The following is a 20,654-nucleotide window of genomic DNA, read 5'->3' on the forward strand; positions in this document are numbered from 1 at the left end:
AAAAACGTGTCGCACTTTGCCAAATTTTGATTTTCACATTTAGGCTTAATTTGTAGGGTTTTTTTGCTTTAGAAGCATACTCACCCTCTTTTAGGCTAATCAGAAAGTGCTGCCTTTTTCAGATGTCTATTTTTCGTGAAATTTCCAGATTCATTTGCACACGTTTGCGTATCAAAATTTCAACATAAAATTTCACAAAAATTAGCCATCTGAAAAAGGCAGCACTTTCTGATTAGCCTATAAAGAGGGTGAGTATGCTTCTAAAGCAAAAAAATCCTACAAACTAAGCCTAAATGCGAAAATCAAAATTTGGCAAAGTGCGACCCATTTTTTTGTACATGTGGATGAGTGGCCTATGTTTACAGAGGCAGTCCAGTAAATAGGCCACATTTATGGGGCTAAGAGTGTCCCGTCTACCGGGGCTATCGAAAGTGGTCAAAAACTGTTCGTGCACGGATTGTCTGTTGCCCATCATGCATAGGCTACATCTGCCATCCAATGGGGTCCACTGGTAAGCGTACAGTTAAGATTAGACGCGACCGTCAAGTCGGCACCGGAGGAACAGCATTGGGGTCGACCCCACGACTGATAAATCGCAACCGTAGTTGCCATGCCGGCCGTAGACCCTTGATGACGCGATCCGTGTCTGCCTTGATGCCGTCACCGGCAAACATGTACTTGATGTGATAGCTGGCAGAGGATTAGTTAAAGAATCGTAACATAGTTTTAACACCGGTATTTTTTTTTAAGTTAAAATTTCTATAATGATTCGTGTTCCTGGAAACCCCATAAGCTTACTGGACTCAATCCAAGTTAAAATTACCATTGATTTGTTTGAGCAAGTTTAATTCCAGGTGAATTTTGAACGTTGAAAGTTCATTTCTTTATAAAAAAGATGATTTAAACCGTCTCTCTTGATACACAAAATGTTGGGAGCCAAAAAATTTGGTAAATAAATTCCAGCTCCTTTTGGACAAATTTTTGAATATCTTTTTTTCTCAAAAAGGATACAGAAAGTCACAGATGACGTCCATGTGAACAATCTGGCTGCAATGTTGATCCACGACCAGCAGCATGTCATACAGGTTCTTGGTAATCTGTGAATAGGAAGAGTCAGGGAACCAGACCAAGATGGTGAAAAGTCTTGGGGAAAAAAACAACTCGGAGTAAATAAAAATGTGTATGCATGTCCATTTTCAAGAATGTCTCTCTATAGTTTGTCATAAATACATCCGATAGTTGTAAACAAGTCCATGAGGGCGTTGTTGCAATGGAATCTTATCAATATAAAACCTTTACACACCTCAAAAAGAAGCCGTGTTCTCTCCTCATGAAATCTCTGGAGGAATGGTCCCACCATATGACAAACAAACAAATACTGCTCTTCGCTTTTCACCACCGGCTTGACCTGATCACGAATAAACCTGACAGGAAAAAAATGTCACAAAGTTTCATTGACTGAGCCAAAACTTTTCTCAAATTCTGAACAGTGTAATTCGTTTTGCTTTCCTCAGACTCCTTATCGTAGGAATATGTGTATGGCTCACCTCACTTTTTGGGGGATGAATGGCATTTTTATTTGGTGCATTTTAACATTTTACAAGTTACAGTCTTTTATTTTGTGAATATTAAAAAAACAGATGTATTCTCATTATTGCCCAGTCTATGGAATATCCATGGAATATTGATATCTATGGATATCAGATGTTGAACCGGAGACAAAGAGGGCTCCATTGGACAACAGGTGATACTCAGACTAATTATTGCCTGCCGATAAATTGAAACAGTACAGAGCATCAGCCTTACTGTTGTAAGGGCGTGAGCTGGCCAATGTTGGAATGGTGCCAAACTGCATGCGTCATAGCCAGCACGTACGCGCACATCATCTCGGTGTGGGACGAGTGCGTGCCGCGGAAGTCAAATACGGCGAAGGCGTTACCCAGAATGCCAGCACCCGGCGTGACACTCTTGCCTAGTAGAAGGTCGCTGTTGAGAACCTCCAAGATACGATCTTGGATGACATCACAGTAGCAAGACTTGATGAGGCAAAACAGACAAAAAGGATTCAACATAATTATTTCAATTTTCATATTTACAATGCAGTTTTAAAACTTTGCTTAATTTAACCTAACCCTGCTCCCGGTATAGTGGAACGTCACTATACCGAACACCGCTATACTCAACATTCGGCGATACCGAACGTAATCCTTGGATCCCGATTTGTGTGTACAAGATATACCGAACATTGTTGCTGAAAAATGTCAATAGAAGGGCGACAAGTGGCTATTATTTCCCCAAGTAATAGAAGGGGAAAGCCACCCATGGCTGTAGGTAGTAAGCTCAAACACTGTATAGTTACATAATTCAATAGTCGGCACGTGTTCAAAGTCGTCTATCAGTAACTACCGAGGCGTGCAGGGTGAAGGGTACTATTGATTGAAAAGTGAGTACCGGAGCACCAGCAGCTTAAAATTGCTATACCGAACGATCGCTATTATGAACAATTTCTGTGGATCCCGCGATGTTCGTTATAGCGGCGTTCCACTGTTTTTCATAAGAGCCTGCGGAATTCAACAATCTCCAACAGCAAGACGAAACAGCTGTTGTTCATTTCTCAGATCAACAAAAAGCCAGCAGAAGTAAACCTTTTGCTGGTAAGCTGGCAAAGGTTTCAAGTAGCATTCTGCAATGAACAATTTTCAAGCAACGTTGGAAGTCGAAGCAAAATGCCTGTGATATATTTGTGTCATGCTTAAAAGCACTTCATTTTAATAAGTAATTGTTTAAAAAGAATTTACTCACAGGTAAAGATGTTAGTACCAGGGCTATGGTGTTGATCCATGACATAACATCATCCCTAGGAAGGATCGAGGGACTAGAAATTGGCAAGAAAACCAGGAAAAATGGTTTTAAGATACATATAGTCTGAAAATGACAAGATCAATTACTTATCAAATCTATATGTGTTATATTTATTCATGTTTTTCATAAATCGGCATTTTCAAAAACTGCAGATTATCGGAAGTAAAAGTTGCCTACTTTTTGAAGATGACTTCCAGCAATGCATTCCCGACAAATTTCCCCTGGCCGGGCAACGCCATCAGTTCGACGCAGGTCACGTGAAGGGCGTGGGCGGCAAGGTTCGGGAACTCGTTGAAGCGCCAGTCCATGTTCTGGAACGGGGGCTGCGTCTTACCTGAGACTGGTACAAAGCACGTGAGTTAAGGAGCTTTGAAACAAAGTACAGTTAATTAGACCAGCTGACCTTTTCTGCCTAGGGTAGCGTAGGGTCTCTACAACAAAGGTCTTGTGAAAATTGGGTATTTGGGGGTTATGAAGCTATGACCATTAACCCTAACCACCTTAACTCCATAAAAACCAGCCCCCACTTTGGTGGATTTTGGGGGACTTGGTCCAGAAGGCCTGGCGTGACTAAATATTGATGGAGTATGATGGACTTGGGCCTAATGGCTTGAAGCAGTGTTAGTGGTATCCGATTGATTTTTCCTAGCTTCCTGTACTGCTGTTGTGATAAAAGCCATGTGTAGCAAGTCCATGAATGTCAACCAGTGCATCAGTGGTGGATTCCATTATGTCATGTACAGTTTTGTATTGGACGCACAGTGATTGATGGATTTTGATGGACTTGGTCCAGTTCCTAGTAAAAGACGCTAGGGAGTTGGAGTTAAAGAACTTTTTGTCCAACTTGATATGTTGATGGCATCCGTGGCGATTAAAAAAAATCCCTTGTCGTCTAGTATCACAGTGGCTGTCAGAAAGTTGGATTTTAAAAGGATATTGTCCACCAAACGGCCGATCAGCTTGCAGTAATAATCGTGGTCAGGCTCCCATGCCACTTCTTCGCCGGGCTTGTTGATGTACTCCAAGTACTGTGGAGTTAAGCACCTACATGGAGGACAAGAAACAGTCTCATGAATAATCTATCATTTCTAGACAACAGTGTCATTAATATTCAATTCACAGACAGAGAGAATGAAAAACTGTTGCATGAATATTCAGTTATTATGTAAACAATGCTTGAAATTTAAGAAGAGAAGTGGTGTCAGCAACCGGGGAGAGAAAACAGCTCATGAATATTCAGTTATTCATATGCGTAATTGAAACATTAAACCGCAATGTGTGGGTTTTTGTTCATACCATCCAGCCGGTTTGACCGATTTCTGGGCCATGATGATCGCGCCGACGAGTTTGCGCTTTAGCTGAGGGCGGTCTCGCAACTTCTTCTCGTAGTAATGAAGGGTGTTGAAGAGGTATGTGACGGGGTGATCTACAAGAAGTAAACACAACAATAAGTAAGTGATGGCTGAAATTAATGCTACATGTTTGCAGTCTAAATTATACCGTACCAGTGCTGTACCAAGCACGGATGTTGTCGAGTCTATCACAAGTCCTCCAGTCCCAATTCAACTCACAAGCTATTCAAATGAGTTTGACAAAGGCATTCCTTTGTTATTGTTCATCAAATGTTTCTTGTGAGTGGACTTGTGATTTACTTGTGACTGGACTTGTGGTGGTTTTGTGATGGACTCGACTACATCGCTGCTACCAAGTAAGCTATCTAGCTCTGCGTTAGTGAGTTCTTAATTTGACAGTTGTATGTTTTATTTCATTAATTATTTACTCTATGAGCAACGTTCAAGACCTCCAAAATCATCATAAGTCGTCCAGCTTGAGGTCAGGAGACAGGCTACTTTAATGAGCTGCGATAAAGGCATTCCTACGTTCACTCTCCACTACGTATGGCCTTACTTCTGAGTTGACTTGTGCATATCTTGGATATTTCAGGATTAGGATAGTTCATTTGAATTGGTCAGATGTTTCTCACCGTGGAATTTGTAGAGTCCTCCCAAGTGGTCAAGGAGAACCTCCAAGGATTTGGAGGCAGGAGGCAGCTCAAGGAAACGATGGATGAGGATGTCAAACACCTAGAGAGGATGCACATAAATGAAGATGGTTCCAAAATGCTTCGTACCTGTATGATTCATATTTCTGAAGCACACTTTTGGCAAAATCACAAGAAACTGGAGACAACTGGACTAAACTGGTTCTTACCGGTATGAAGCGGAGGCACACATTGCTGAAGTATACTGGCAGATTCTGGCATGGTGTGCTCATGGTTGCTCCTGTGAGTTCCAGCATGCCTTCGTAGTAATACATCTCTGGGTATTTCTATCGATCAAAATTAAAACAGCTGGATGCTATATGATTGTGAATACCGATAACTGAAATGCTTGCAACAAAAGAAACTGGCAACTTCCATCTGTGGGGTAAAAGTTGCAGTATGGTCTATGTGTTCACTTATCTGATTCTGACAAAGCCGCTGAAATAGTGTCAACGCACAGTGTGATGGACAGACAGACCAACAAACAGAACCCACCCTGTGGTAACTCATATGCTTGGTGTGCCAGTCCGACTGCAGCCAGTGCTCGGGGGAGTTTTCCTTGACGAAGTCGTTGACTCGGTTCCGGAACTCGACGGGTTTGAGGAGAAGTAGCTGTATGATAAAGAAACAGACCTGTGCCTCGCTACCCTCGTGGTTTCGAAGCGCCTGGCAAAGAGGAAAGATAGAGATACTTGCATTATCTTGTTTTTTTCAAGAACAAATTCCAGATTGATTGGTCTGAATGCAGGTAAAGCTATGTGGACAACATATGAGAACCTGTGAAGGCCGCGTGTGACGTGTGTGTGCATTACTTCAGGCACAAGCATGGCTGGGAAGTACGTACGTACGACCAATTTTCGACGGACTGTGCACAAACTTGTATCATGTCTGGGTGACATGAATGCACATGGGTGTGGGTTTTCAGCCTCTTAAGTGTACTACTACTGCTAAAATGACAGTAGGATTTAGAGTGGGAAAGTAGCGTATCTTACCAAATTAAGTATGAGTCTATCCAGGCTGACGATGTTGAGTTTCCACACCATGTCGTTGAGAGTCTCGACACACTGCAAACCAATCATAAAGTCAACTGAGTCATATCAACATGTCAACCAAGTACATCTCGCACCATACCTCTATCTCAGCATGCCGCTAAATGATTATCAACAAGTATGGGATTGCTCAACTAATGTTGCAAATCACCCTCTCCAAAGTTTGACATTTAGCAAGTCGGCTAAGTACGACTTACAGCTTACCTGTCAGTGTCTCAGCATGTTGCTCAACAATTATCAACAAGTCAGCGATGCATATCAACAAGTATGGGGTTGGTCAAACTAATGTTACATAATCATCCACTCAACAAATTCAAGTCAACAAATTATCCACCGCATGTTTTAGACTATCTAAGCTGATGAGTAACTCTCAGCATCCACCCAGTCGGCGAGTTGCTTTCATCAACTGATCAAATGTGTGGATAAAACTTTATTACTCCACAGAAAGTGAACAGAGATCTTTTGTTATTTTTAAGGAAAGGAGGAACCTTATTTTCTTTGCTGACCTTGTTGACGTGTTGACCACCGGCCGAGGTCGAGAACTCAAAGACCAGGAAATCAGCGAAGGTTCTGATGTGACTGGACAGCGCCCTCGGGCCGATGCGCTCAATGACCTTGACGGCCACTGGATTGATGTGGTTGGGCTCGTTCTCAAGAAGCATCTTCCATATCAGGCTGATGAAACGGGGACAAGTCAGAGAAATCCAAAATGAGCACATCCCTAATTCATTTCTACAATGACACAATCAGCACGTGGCTGGGGAGTCAGTGTGGCTCAGTTGTTCTTTCCACACCTTCCACTTCCATGGCCCGGGTTCGATTTCCCTCCTAGTCCACATGTGGAATGGGTTTTCAGTCCCTACCTGATTCCGTGGGTTTCCCCAGAGTATTGTTTCAGAGTTTTCCTCCCACCTCCCAGAGCTTTTATGGCAGTATTCAGACTAATCTTAGACAATCTAAGCTTAACTTTTAAGTTTTAAAACTGATAACATTTTGAGTTTTCCGTCTTACCACAGAAACAGATGCTGGTTGCCCTGGCTAGCCCCTCTAGCCGGCCCGCCAGGCTGCGTCCCCTGGACAGCAAAGCGATTCAAGATCTCCGCTTCGTTGGTCATGGCTAAAGAAAAAAACACCACAAAAGGAAAGGAATACAAACAGTCAGTTACAAAACAACTCTGAGTTGTGTTTTAGCAGATACACGGAAACCAGATACTTAAAAAGGCCTTTTCGACTCTCAGAAGTTGAAAACTTGTTTCTCTGAGGCAAAAGTTTCATCAGAAGGAAATGTCAGTTGCTCAATTTAGACTTGTGAAGATCACCTTTCCATTTGCGATGCTCGTCCTCCACCGTCTTCTTGAGCAGGGATCGGTCCTCCTGAGGGGCTGGGTGGGCCTCAAAGAACTCCTGCAAGGCGGTGGGGAAACACTTGAGGGTGTGGGAGGCCCAGTTGTGAGGCGTGTTGGTAAACAGGGTGGTGAGGATGTCCTTACACCAGGAACCGGACAAAGTCTCAGAACCTTCAGGTAGAAAAAAATAACATGGACAAACGATTAAGCAAAAGGGACGACACGGTCAGATTTCTTGCCGATATGGCTTCTACTTTCTACAGGAGATTCTCAACACACAGTGAAGCAGTCTTACAAGGAACAAGAGTGAAGCTTACAGATACATGGATTTAATTTATCTTCAAGTTTCTTTGCTCCTGCCAAGATCTTGCATCCCCCATCTTATAATTTATCAAAGTTCAAGTGAAACATCAACAGATTCCTTTCTGTCTTTAACTTGCTTCTTTAGTTCTTGTCTGTGGTCACTACCTTGACTGGCCATTAGCCATGTAATTAGCGATGCCCTTGAAAAACTAGATATGAAGCCAATCCGCAAAGAATCCATCTTTCGTCCATTTACTGATTCCCTTCTACAGTTTTAAGCATTCTCCCGTTGACTGTTAGAGCAAACTAGGCGAAATGTCAAGATGAATCTCTGGTTCTTTATACTCTCCACGATGCAATACCTGAAACTACATTTCGTCTCGCGCTTACCGGTAACGTGCATGGCTCTGGCCAACGTCAGCACCAGGGCTCGATTTAGTTCCTCCGAGTCGGCAGACAAGAGATTGTTGGGCTCGGTCAGGAAGCGGGAGAGTTGAGGCTGGACGTCGGCGCTGCCTAGACCGGTGATGATTCGCAGAGCTGTGCTCTCGATACTACAAGGAGAAGAGGTCATCAAACAGTACGAACTCCAAAATTTGTGACATCTCCTTACTTGGGACAAAATGTCTGAAACTTAGCCTGTGCAAGCAAACTGACTTTGACTTTTGGCCCTTTACATTTTGTAACTGATTTCTGATTGGTCAAGGAGATCTTGATGATTGACCTTTGACCCTTACCATTGATACAGCTGATTCTGATTGGCCAGCGGGATCTTGCTGAGCGAGTGCAGGTTGCACAGCAGCTGCACGATGTACTGCGGCTGAATGTGCTGCAGTCTGAAGCTGAACAACTCCAGCAGCGTGTGTAGCATCCCCCAGGCACTGGCCTCGCACACCGTTGGCAAAACCTTGGCTGATTTTTTAGATAAAAGTTTCAAGAAATAAGTTTTCAATGACAGATATTTACTGGCTGACATGTTTACATGTATGGAAACTATGTGGTGTGCATTAGAAGATGAAATAGGTCCAATAAACTAAGGCTCGAAAATTAAGCGAGTTGGAGGGTGCATCAGCTGGTAGTGAACTCATTTGCTTATCTCAAGATTGCAGTCGTTATCATGTCACGTGTTAGAGTTTATCAGCCAACCCTTAGAAGACTGTAGCAGATATTGGCGGTTTACACATGAGGTACCTGCAAACCTGTGGATAAGTTTTTGGACATGTGGATCGTCCACTGGTAACTTATCCCATTTGATATTCAATCAACTCTGCAACATGACTCAGAAGCTCGTCTTTGCCACGTTGATATTTTGGACGTTTTATTTTCATAAAGGATGATGAGTAGGCCTTTAAACCTTGCTTGAGATGGTTTGCAGATTTTTCTGATGGTACTCTTAGAACAGCATCAATCTTGGGAGACACGACAGACTTAGCAGAAAGGTGCTGAGGTATGGGTTTAAAGAGAACCGTGGCTTACTGATAAATCCTTTGATTCCGAGCGACTCGATCTCCATGTAGACCAGCAGTCGACTGTAGGTCTCCACCAGGGCTGGAGATAAGGCCATGGAGGACTGCTTGTGGTGGATGGCCGGGATGATGTTCTTGCCAACTATGTGGTGTATTAAACTGTGGACGAAAACGAGATGTGTTCAGATTTACAAGGAAAGTAAATGTAACTGTCAAACCGTAAAAAACTGGACAGTCAGATTTGGCGTCTAAACAACTGTGTATAACTAGGCCTTAGTGGTACAATTGTAAATCAAATCTTTAAAGATGCATTTCGCTCATGCACTACTGCTATTCGGATCGTAAGTTCAACGTCATTTCAGCTTAAACCACGCCAACTGCACACGGAGTAGCACTGGAACCATTCAAACCGGTTCCAAAGTTGCGTGTTTAGCCAATGGGTGCTAGCGATCAGTGGTGTGTGCGGGTGTATGACGCCGTCGCATACGAACTGGATTAGTTTATGCACCTTTATGTGAAAAATTATTGCTGTACTCTATGCCCATGTCCACATACAAAATGCCAACACAAAATATATCCTTCACTGATTTTGTGAGTCCTCTATACTGTGCCATCTACACATCAAACTCTGAATGAAGACTGTCACCCTACCTCATCTTAGCGTGCACAGTGAGAGAATCCAGCAGACTCATGGAGAGTGGGGCCGTGGGACCAGACGCCACACACATACTGGGGCCAGGCATGGGGACGGAGGTCTGACCCGAGCTGTAGATGCTGTCCACCAGGACACCCATGGGCCACGAGAACATGTCCGTACTTGTGCTGTCTGTGAACGTAAAACAGGAAGACATTGTTTCACAGCAGCTCCTAATGCAAGATGTATGGACTCTGTGTATGAACAATACATTGTGACCTCACTACCACAAGTGAGAGCTCTATGGGCTCCGTGCGCCAACTAGAGAGGGCGCTTTTTAGCACTTTCGAGAGCATGTCAACAACACACTGTGTGCGCGTAATGGTTTGTGCGTGTATAACGTGAAGTATGCACGACTAATATTATTCCAAAATGTGCACAAAGCCATAGCATCTTTGCGTGAACATCAGGCATTGTCGTCAATGAGTTCAAATGTCTCTTCCAGTGGTCTCCTCCAACTCTCCTTTTCTTACCGTTGAGGGGGTACTTGTAAACGGAGCCAATAGGGGGACACACTGCATGCACTGGTTCGGGCATGTATGGAACGAAGTATGCCAGTCCAATTTTATTTTGAATGTGCACAAATCCGTGTCGCCTTTGCATGAGCATCAGGCATACAGCAGGAATGCATTGAAGCGTCGCCTTTGCATGAGCATCACGCATACAGCAGGAATGCATTGAAGCGTTGCCTTTGCATGAGCATCAGGCATACAGCAGGAATGCATTGAAGCGTCGCCTTTGCATGAGCATCAGGCATACAGCAGGAATGCATTGAAGCGTTGCCTTTGCATGAGCATCAGGCATACAGCAGGAATGCATTGAAGCGTCGCCTTTGCATGAGCATCAGGCATACAGCAGGAATGCATTGAAGCGTCCCTCCAAACTCTCTCTTTGTCGCCGTTGAGGGGGTAATTGTGTAGGAGTCCATACCAGGGGTGTGAAATCTCAGCTTTAAAGCCGATTTCAGCTTTTTTTGTTTTGGATTTCAGCTTTTTCCCTCACTTACTGTGTACAAAAGTATAGGAGATTTCCAAAGTTCAGCTTTTTTACACCTTTTTCAGCTATTTTTATCAGTGGTCACTCACACCCCTGCCATACGATGAAGCTCTGTCACATTTTTCTCAAGAACCTGATCATGAGAAGAAGTGGGTTTGTGTTACTTACAAGCATTGCACAGCATGGCTATCCTGTAGTCCGTCAGCGGAAGATTTGAACAGTTGTAGCTCTGCTGAAGAAACCTAGAAAATACACAGAACATTAGAGGTATGATAAAAGGATGACACCAGAGCTAAATTTGTAATGGTCAGGACGTGTGCACTAGCAAGCCGAATGTCTAGGGTTCCGATCCAACCCATAATGCCAGTACTTACTCCAGGTGAAGCTTGAGTGAGGGCGGGGCCGGTCTCTGTAATGACACTTTGTCGCTCTGTGCTTTACGGCTGAGATGGATCCAGATACATGCCATTGCAAGGCGGTGGGTGCACTGGGGATGGCTGACGTCCGGTACGGGAAGCGGCTGCAGGGAGGAGACGAAAAGAAATTTAGACCATGTGACATTTTAATGTGGGCTGATTAACATGCAAACGATGCTTAAATGTTTGGGTTGCCCTGCGATTGCCTGTCGGCACGACGTCACAGGGCAAGTGGTCCATAAAGCCACTTGCCTGATCGTGCAGGACACAAGAGTCTCAGAGGCAGGGATTCTGTCAATCTAATATTGACAATCCCAACCCCTAGGGTAAGGTAGCCCGGGGAAGAGAGTGGGATTGGAACCACCAGGTGCATATTTACGTCAGGTGTATTTGAAAGGTGCATGTCACAAAATTTAGGTTAACAGAACTCTGTACCTCTTTTTCAGGGAAGAAGATGTCAAACAGCTTCAGGATTGGGAAGAAGTCACTGAGCGGGTTCTTCTTGATGCTGCCAGAGATGTACTGCAGCAACACCCAGCTCAGATGGTCACGGCCCTTGGTCAGGCTGCGATTACTCAGCTGGAAAACAAGGAAATGTGAAAGGATATTTAAGGAAATACTGTAATATCGAATATCCTACCAGATGGGATACTAATACAATAGCAATTTGGAGGATTATCAACAAATACTCTGAAGTTTTCCAACCTCTCAAATGATGCCTCTGAGCAAATGTTTTCACCTTTTTGTTGAGGGACATGACCATATGCGGGAAGCTGGCAAAGTTGAAGAGGACAAAGAAGATGAGTTGGCTGGACAGGTGTTGCCAGAGGGCGTCGGTGGGGCTACCAAGCTCAAACGTCCCATCAGTCTGCTCCGTCCTCTCCATGGCAACCACGACAAGGTCCACAAGCATCTCCTCCAAGACTAAACATCGCTGCTTATGCTGTCATAAAAAAAAGAAAACTTTCACAATGAGTGAGCTTTACTCCGTGACGGAAGAGAGGATAACGTTTGTGGAACAGCTCACAAGTGATACATATTCAGTACCAATGTGTGCGCGTACTGTTGATAATATTTATAATAATAATAATAATTAGGGGGCTAATCATCCTTACTCGCAGCTGAGAAGCTGAATTGCGAAGGACGCGGCTACAACACAGTTGAGCAAAAGGTATGTAAAGGCAACATTGGGCTGCCACCATATGACCCATCTGTGACCACGGAGCACAGCCAGAGATTGAAAAGTGTTTGATTTTTGCGGAGGGAGGAAAACCGGAGAGCCCGGAGAAAAACCCTCGTGGCACAGGAGAGAACCAACGCACAACTCTACTCACATATGGTCTGAGCCGGGAATCGAACCCCGGGCCACAGTAGTGAGAGGCAAGAGCTTTACAAGTCAGGAGTACACACGACTTATTTTATTTTGATTGTTCACAAGCCCTCAGCGTCTTCCTGCTTCCTGCAAAAACCGTACCTGAATGTTGAGTCCCAGTATGGTCCGCACCATGTCCCGCGAGTAGGGCTGCTCTAGGACATATCGTAGCAAGTTGGTCTGGCGTTGCGTCTGCTCCTGTGTAAAGAGAAAAAACAAAGATCATTGGATTAAACAGTTTATGGATTGACCTTGAGTCCCGTTACATAAATTATAACATCACAGATTTTATATGACATTTCACTATAGTCTGGTACCTTGTCATAGGGTAGAAGTCCCTTCAAAGGAAATGTGAGGGAGACAGGGTCCAGTTTCCAGGAGTTGTGGGTTGCGTTGAAGTGACCTACGACGGGAAGCAGGCTTGGTCGCCCCGTGATGGATACCATGCGAGCTGTGGGCCGGAATGTGTCGATGAAGTTGGTCACCAGCTGTCCCACCGCCTGATCAAATAGAAAACAGAAAAGGAAACTGACTGAAGCTCGTCTTGACAGATAGAACGTTCTGAAAGCCAAGTCTGAGAAGTTGGAATGCTCAGAAATTGACACTGGATATTCCACCTGTTCCATGTAGAAATGCAGGCTGTTCTATAGGCTGGCTGGAAACAACAGGTGTTTTCACATGGGGTCATTTGCATAATTGATTGTGTAACTAACTCTGGGCCATTACTTGTTCCCACCGAGAATGTGTTGTGTTCCCAATGAAGTAATCATGGCGGAACAAGATTGCTTCCAGATTTCAGATCTTCTTTAACCCTAACCCTGCCAGACGCAAAACAGTGCATCAGGTGGAAAAGTCTGGTGCACTTTGATGCGTTCAGCTGCCAACACCAGTGCATAAACGGCCGCTTCTGAAACAATGAGAGCTAATTCCATTGAACAATGCCTCAGTTGTATCCTGCTGCATTCGGTGACCACAGACTCTGAGGCAGTTTGGCCTTGAGACTTTTGACCTGATGGAGCTTGCTACAATGGGCAGGCTTGTCATTTAGACAAGTGTTGCATGTTGCTACAGTTGGCAGGGTTTCTTGACAAAATACCCTGGAGGGGTTGGGTAAAAAAGGCCACACAGCACCTTCGAACCTGAACATCAAGGTTTAATGGCTGGTGATCATAAGTAACAGCAGCAGTTCTTCAACTAATCGATGCCCAAAAAGAGTTCTAGGGTGCAATTTACCCAGTGAGTGTTTGGCTTGTCGTCAGGAAACAGCTTCTTGAGCTCGTTGACAGCGAAGTAGCTGGGCAAGAGGCAGGCATTTCTGTCCAGGATCTTGGCGAGGACCTTGACTGCCACATCCAGCTGCTTGCTGGCCGAGACGTTGACGGAGATCGGGATGAGCTCAATCTTCTCCAGGATGACCTTGAGAAGGTCCCGACATCCCTGTAAATAATCCCAAGAAAAAGTTGTTGACCTATTAGTACCTGCAATACATTGTATTACACTGTATTCATTCCATGATGAACCCACACAGACCATTCAGTGCTGGGAAGGGTGGGGCAGTGCAAGGAGTAACCGGCAGGGGGTTTGCGGCAGAACAGGGACTAACAGGTTTAAACAGAAAATCTCCAATGAAGCAATGAGACAACTTAAGTTCAAGCAGATTGTTGAATACTCCTCGATTTTCAAATATTGCTTGTGGCACTGTAGCACACAATCTTAAAGATCAATTTTATGGTTAACAAAAAAACATCATATTCATATTCTACGGAACCCACTCAATTAATTCAAACCTGAGTGGCCCAGAATTTGAACCAGGCATTGAACAAGTGAAAGATGAGGGAAGTACCACTCCACCATTTGGAAAAATCAAGCAGTTTTGTTCATTCAAGTTGAAAACTGCATCACACCTTGTAGTCAACACTGACGATGATCCTGTCCACCATCTGAAACGTCTTACACCAGAGCTCGGAGGATTTGTAATCCAGACTTGGGGAGGATAGGAGAGCCTCACAGAGAGATCTGAGGAGATGACGACAAGAGCGAGGTTATCAAAACAAAAAATGTGTGAGGTTTAGTCTCGAAATGTGAGGTTGATAAGGCACTCGAATCAGGTTGAGGTACTCAATATGTGATGCGGCTGCTTGAGGCATGAGGTTATCGAAACAAAAAATGTGCGAGGTTTAGTCTTGAAATGTGAGGTTAAGAAGGCATTAGAGCAGGTTGAGGTACTGTGGTGTGAGGTTTGAGCTAAATGAGTGAGGTTTTGTACATCCTCAGACTCTCTATCATTCAATCCGCAACAGTCCTGGGGGAAGGGGTTGTGACATTGTAGGGTGAGGTTCCCAAACATCACCAGAGACTCCCTTAACCAATCGACAGGCAGATTTTTGGTGAGGTATGACGGTAAAGTGTGAGGTGGAGGTGTGAGGTTTTCTAAGCTTACCTAGCTGGGATGCTAGCCTTCTCTGCAGCCGTCAGCAACATGTCACACAGGAGTTTAATCCTCGGGTGCGACTTTTGACGGTGGAAGTAGGCAACGTAGGACTCCAAGACTAGGTCATGGGACTCCTGCAAGTAGTTTACAAAAATATGATTCTGCATTCAGCATCCACATCAATGAGGCTCTGTGGTTACCTCAAGGTGAAATCGAGGTACTCAATCATGATGAGGTTTCTTAGTGTACTGATTAATTATATGCAGCGTACCCTCATTTGGTAGGGAACCATAGAGTGCTGTGAGATTTGGGAACGTATAAGCAGGAATCAATAGGTTAACACTGAAATGTAGCTTCTGCTAAACGTTTTGGAATTTCAGAGAAGGAATAAGCACAGCCTAATTTCAATCTTACCGGAGACAGAGACTTCCAGAAGCGATTGAAGGAATCGATGCAGCAAAACACCTTATTTCTGTCATCCTCTGGAGAGTGTAGGATGTAGCTTCAAGACAAATATAGAAATTAATAACAACATGTAATGTAATAATAACATTAAATAAATAGTAATGCCCAAGGTTTCATGTATGGTAGTCAATCTATTGTCTTCTTTCAGAGGAAATTAGACAAATATCTTGTTTTTTATCAAACAATTTTTGAATCACATTATAAGTGCAATTTGGTAAAAGAAAACATAAAAAAATTATCTTACCCACAGAAAGCTTCTTCAATTGATGTGGTTCTCTGCCAAAAAGAAAGAAGAATCTTGAGACGTAAGATCTACAACATTTATAAGGTATGTATACTCCTACTGTTGTTCATTAATCCAAATTGTGTATGTCAAACTTGACAAATGTACGTTTGCATGACCAATCTGTATTTTATTTATACAATAAATTAATGTTATAGTTTCTTAACAATAAAAATTGAAAGCATTCGGATAAACTGTTGCTGAGATCATCACTCGGCAACCAATGTTACTGACTTAAGTTGTCTCTGTCTGAGACATTCTTACCAAAGCATCATTGAGAATTTCCTGCAGTTGGCTGTCGAGTGTTGAGGCCGACATTATCACAGATTACGATGACTTGAGATCTGGCTTTAAATCACACATCAGAGTCACAGCGGCACAGTCAGCTTGCTTTTGTACATTCTTATTGTGCCTAGAAAAAATATTAATGCAAAGGCGACAACATGGAAGTTGATCTTGATCAGTTGATTAAAAACAAAATCAAACAAATTTTCTTCAAATTAATCATGCAGGAAGTGAATATTATTTTAGCACTTCTATTTTTATTCTAATCTATATTTTGGAAAGCCCTAACCTGCTTACTGCTTGTGCTAACTAGCACTATAGCACTAGCAGTAAGCAGGTTAGGGCTTTTTGGCCACAATCACAAGTGCTGAAGAAATCATGCACATACATGACATAAGGCACCTCCTAGTGCTAGGCCTACATTATTTTACATGAAAAACGCGTTGTAAACAATCAACCGACAAGTCTGAACTGAAGTCAATGTCAGACATGATCGTTGAATGTCGAAAAGTCTGATGAGATAAGAAAGATCGAAGGCCGTGGCCAGTGCCTACAGTTTCCTTTATATACTAAAACTTTACCTAAAACTCTCCATTTTTTGTTAAAGAGTAATTTCTCGAGAATTTCGTTAGGCCCTACTGCACCAACTCACCTCGATCGCGCCTCTTGCACGCCGCATTATATTGTTTATCAGCCCGTGGAGAGCGCCCTCCTTCGACAACCTCGGGATTTTTTTCGGGACGCGCTTACAGGAGGCGTGGTCTATCATTTTGGTGGGGAGTTATACGGAACTGAAACATCATTTCCTTTAAAAAATAATACTCTTGATTCAAGATCACAATACTTCACGTCACTTTTAGCTTTTGGGTAAGCAGCATCGTGTCAGGTATAGGGCGGGGCTTGGCCGGAGGGGGAGGGGGTGGGGTAAATACAGTGGAATCTCGGAAAATTGGCTCAAATTTTGAGTTAAGCAGAGTTTTGAGTTATCCAATGGATTTTCTATTCAACAACAATTGACGGGAATAAGTTTTTACTTTGAATTAGAAGGGTTTTTGAGTTAACAGGTTTTGGCTTATCGAGATGTCACTGTAGATCACAAATTTGGAGTGGCCTCCGCAAAAACTATTAATTTTGACCAGTGACTTCATCACGTGATACCTATTGTCCACTTTATTTCTTCATTCCATCAATTTATTTCACATGAGTCAACTTGTCATTCAGTATGAAATGAAAAAAAATGACAGATCCTTGTAAAATATTGCTGGTACTGCCGGGCTTAAGCGGCTGGCGTTCACCGTCATGGTTGGACGATGAGTGCTGTCAGATAGAGAGGTCGCGTGTTTGCACGTAGTGTCATCATTGGTAATGATCGATCGTTTAACAGACCAACGATTTCCTACTTTATTAGACTTTCTGAACTGAAGACTAACTAAAAATAAAAAGCCTGGTGATGATGGTGTACGGATCTGTACGGCTCAGTAGCCGTCTTGTGCGCTTCGTTCCATTTCCTTACGTACATTTCATTAAATTTACACTGATTCTAAGAACGCATGTAGTATGATCGGAGCATCTCTTGTATTGTTACACTGAAATAAATGGAAATGAAAAATATGATGGGAGCCTAAATGAAAATGACCAAAGAGATAGGAAAATTGAACAAGATATAAAATTCAGAAATTACTAAAAGTCAATATAGACCAGTGCTAGTCAAAATTATTATGATGGCGTGAAGTCGACAGAATAAAAGATGTATTGGAACAAAAGAGAGACGAAGTAATAAAAGAATCAATAAATCAATACACATCTTTCATTTTACAACATACAAAAATACGAATAGTATTATCTAATACATTTAGAATTGTGTATGGATGGAGGTCTCCAAAAATCAAAAAGACTAAAAGTGAGACGAAGAATAAAAGATGTGTTGCGACGAGACGAGAAAAGACGATATCATTCAAATAAAAATGACGATGTATGACGAGAACTGTAATGCAACTTAACAGTCGAGACCAAGCGAGAACTGTTGAGACAAGATATAAAATACGCTAAACTAGTTTAGACGGAATGGGGTTATAAGACGAGATGAGACAAGACGAGATTAAACGATAATTGACGAGATGAAACAGGAGAAAAAGAAGTCGTGACAAGAGAGAAGATGAAATGCACGGGACGACTTATGACGAGATATGATGAGACAAGAAGATTAGACGAGATTAGACGAGAATAGACGTGTCTCGGATGAGGATTACATTAGAAAGCACGAGGAAAGACGACACGAGAAAGATCTGTCTGACACACAAAGCGAACGACCCGAGACGAGACAACTAGTATAGTGAAACGCTGAAATGAGATCGAAAATGCGATGAAATACGAGACGAGATTTTACGATAGAACGTAAACGAGATGAGATTTGAATAAACGGTCTTGGAACCCTGCGGCTAAATAAACAGAAACATATAGTACTGTTTCGTATTATCCAATTCGGATCCATTAAAAAAAGAAAATGCTAACGTGAACAACAAAGAGCGTTTTCCTTTCCAATTTGGAAGGGAATTTCCTGGCAGTAAATCCGCGTAATGACCACAGTTTTGAAAACATAATGGTCCACCAAACTTTCTCATCGAAAATAAAAGTCTAAGACTGATATTTTCCCTCCCTTCAGAGGCCAAGACATAATGAAACATCACGGAAACATTACATCTTGTTCTCAAAATTTGATACCAAATCGTTTGTTAAAATTTGTGTAGATGCACGGTAGCACATGCATGCCCCGCTCTTCCTTGATCGATTGTCTACAGCTGGATTATAAATGAGGGGGGAATGACACAATACTCTTTACAATAAAATAGGCCTACAATTTTGTCGTGGCAAATTTTGTTAAAAAACAGGCGAGAGAGTGCATGTAATCCTTGCACTGCCTTCACCAATTCCCAAGGCTCTTTCGATGGCCTAACGAACTTTGCATCTGCGTGCGCTAATTCCTCAAATATTGCACTGTGCGTTTATAGGATTATTCGCTGATACTCCGGTCGGTTCGCCAGTATTTAAGCTGACATGATTTATTTCAGTTCCCATTTGTCCTGAGGTGATCTTGTATAGACAGGTTTTAAAGATTTACATTTCTCATTCTCAGTGTCTGGCAGTTACTGAAACTGCCGCATTTTGATAGAGATGTGCCATTTTCTCAATTGTGTATAGCTTACTTAAAAGTAATTGCTAAATATATATTCAACGTGTTCTTCAAATTTCAACCTTCGGTCTTGTGTTACCTCTTATATTCAAGCTTATTTCTTAAGCCATACGCATAAATAAAAGTCCAATACGTCAAAACAGTATTTGACTTTATTATATGAGGTTTGGCGTAAAAAACTCTCTAAAATAAAGTTGATTTCTTAAGAGTTAGATCATGAAAAGGATTAATACCAAAATAAGGGAGTCGTTCAAATTATCGTCTTATATTCATCATCATCATCAGGCTGTGGTCATCCATTGTTGGATGAAGCCCTCCTCAACTCAAGCAGTTTCCATTCTCTTTTGTTTGTCATTCTACTCCATGTTGCCGTGTTCATATATGTGGTGATTTCATCTCTCCGTCTCCTTTGTCTACCTCTTCTTCTTCTGCCCGTCCTTGGTTGCCATTCTGTGAGTCTCTTGGTCCATCTGTTGTCTTGTCTTCTTGCTAAGTGCCCTGCCCATCTCCATTTCATTTCCTTGATTGTCTCTATGATATCTTTGACCTTTGTTTTTTTTTTGTCTTATGAAGGTATGTCTGATTTTGTCCCGTAATGATAGATTGAGCATTCTCCCTTCCATGGCTCTCTGTGTTGTTGTCATTTTTTGTTCCATCTCTTTGGTTGTTGCCCATGCCTCTGCCCCATAAATCGTTGTCTTTATATTAAGTTATAGAAAATTAAACCATGATGACTCAGACTAACTAAACAGTTTTTAAGCCTATGATTGGCTGTCACCCTAACTTCAAGAGAATTCATGGAGGAACAATGAATCTTGTTAATAAAACATGAGTTGTTTATCTTACGCTTGGCCGTCATCTTCTTTGTGAATCCGACTGACCGGTAATATAAATCTTACCACGGGTGGCTGGCAGTGCGACGGGCTTGGTCTATCGACCAAAACCGCCTTCGTATTTCATATTTGTTCAGAGAGATGAAGCCAAAAACATATGCCAAACACGTCACTCAATGACAGTTTATTGCTTCGTTTTCTTTTTTTTATATATTTATTTACGGTTCAGACTGTTATTCCAATTTAGACAATTAAGTTCGGATATCTCGAACGAGACGTGAAGACATCCAAATGATTTTGCAGACCCGTAGATACCTTTGTAAAACATACAATGTCCAAATAATCTTGTCAAGGATACCATATGGTCGACGACAATGAGTAATTTCAATAGAATTCTGTTTTCAAACCCAAACAAATTTGAGTTAACTATATAAGGCTCGATAACATTTACAATAGTACTGTTTGGTGATGTTTATGTATAACCAAACATTATTAAAGTACTGTCGTGGATATTAATTTTTGCTACAATACAATAATTGACCCAAACAATGTTTAATTTTGCTAAAACTTAAAACAAATCCTCCTCCAAATTTCCTTTAATCAAAATAAATCCGAAAAAAAA

The 20,654-nt window shown here is 42.4% G+C and overlaps 1 protein-coding gene across 1 annotated transcript; it reads right to left on the minus strand.

The window, feature by feature from the left end:
- Positions 1-348: 348 nt before the first annotated feature.
- On the minus strand, positions 349-16,698 carry LOC119729104 (mediator of RNA polymerase II transcription subunit 23-like). The gene is made up of 32 exons (XM_038201622.1): positions 16,662-16,698; positions 15,989-16,136; positions 15,686-15,717; positions 15,391-15,478; positions 14,986-15,110; positions 14,450-14,561; positions 13,779-13,982; positions 12,863-13,045; positions 12,648-12,743; positions 11,913-12,116; positions 11,609-11,752; positions 11,132-11,277; positions 10,926-10,999; positions 9,719-9,893; positions 9,078-9,226; positions 8,339-8,513; positions 7,992-8,155; positions 7,272-7,469; positions 6,964-7,069; positions 6,459-6,627; positions 5,896-5,967; positions 5,399-5,569; positions 5,074-5,190; positions 4,847-4,946; positions 4,159-4,288; positions 3,800-3,906; positions 3,040-3,205; positions 2,803-2,875; positions 1,807-2,036; positions 1,304-1,424; positions 1,012-1,097; positions 349-690 (listed from the first exon to the last, which is right to left on the minus strand). Exons 2-32 carry the CDS (start codon positions 16,040-16,042, stop codon positions 543-545), a joined length of 4,119 nt encoding a protein of 1,372 aa, XP_038057550.1. The 5' UTR covers positions 16,043-16,136; positions 16,662-16,698; the 3' UTR covers positions 349-542.
- Between the last annotated feature and the right edge of the window lie 3,956 nt (positions 16,699-20,654).

The sequence above is a fragment of the Patiria miniata genome, unplaced genomic scaffold, assembly GCF_015706575.1.
Source record: "Patiria miniata isolate m_02_andy unplaced genomic scaffold, ASM1570657v1 HiC_scaffold_20, whole genome shotgun sequence".
Taxonomy (NCBI): Eukaryota; Metazoa; Echinodermata; class Asteroidea; order Valvatida; family Asterinidae; genus Patiria; species Patiria miniata.

What these genes read in the sequence shown, in the direction of transcription:
- LOC119729104 (XM_038201622.1), bottom strand. Translation starts at nt 16,042, where the DNA reads ATGTCGGCCTCAACACTCGACAGCCAACTGCAGGAAATTCTCAATGAT. An exon ending in AGGACTCTACAAATTCCACG is followed by an intron (nt 4,289 to 4,846) that starts GTGAGAAACATC and finishes TACTTCTTGTAG; the next exon opens with ATCACCCCGTCACATACCTC. An exon ending in GAACACGGCTTCTTTTTGAG is followed by an intron (nt 1,098 to 1,303) that starts GTGTGTAAAGGT and finishes TCCTATTCACAG; the next exon opens with ATTACCAAGAACCTGTATGA.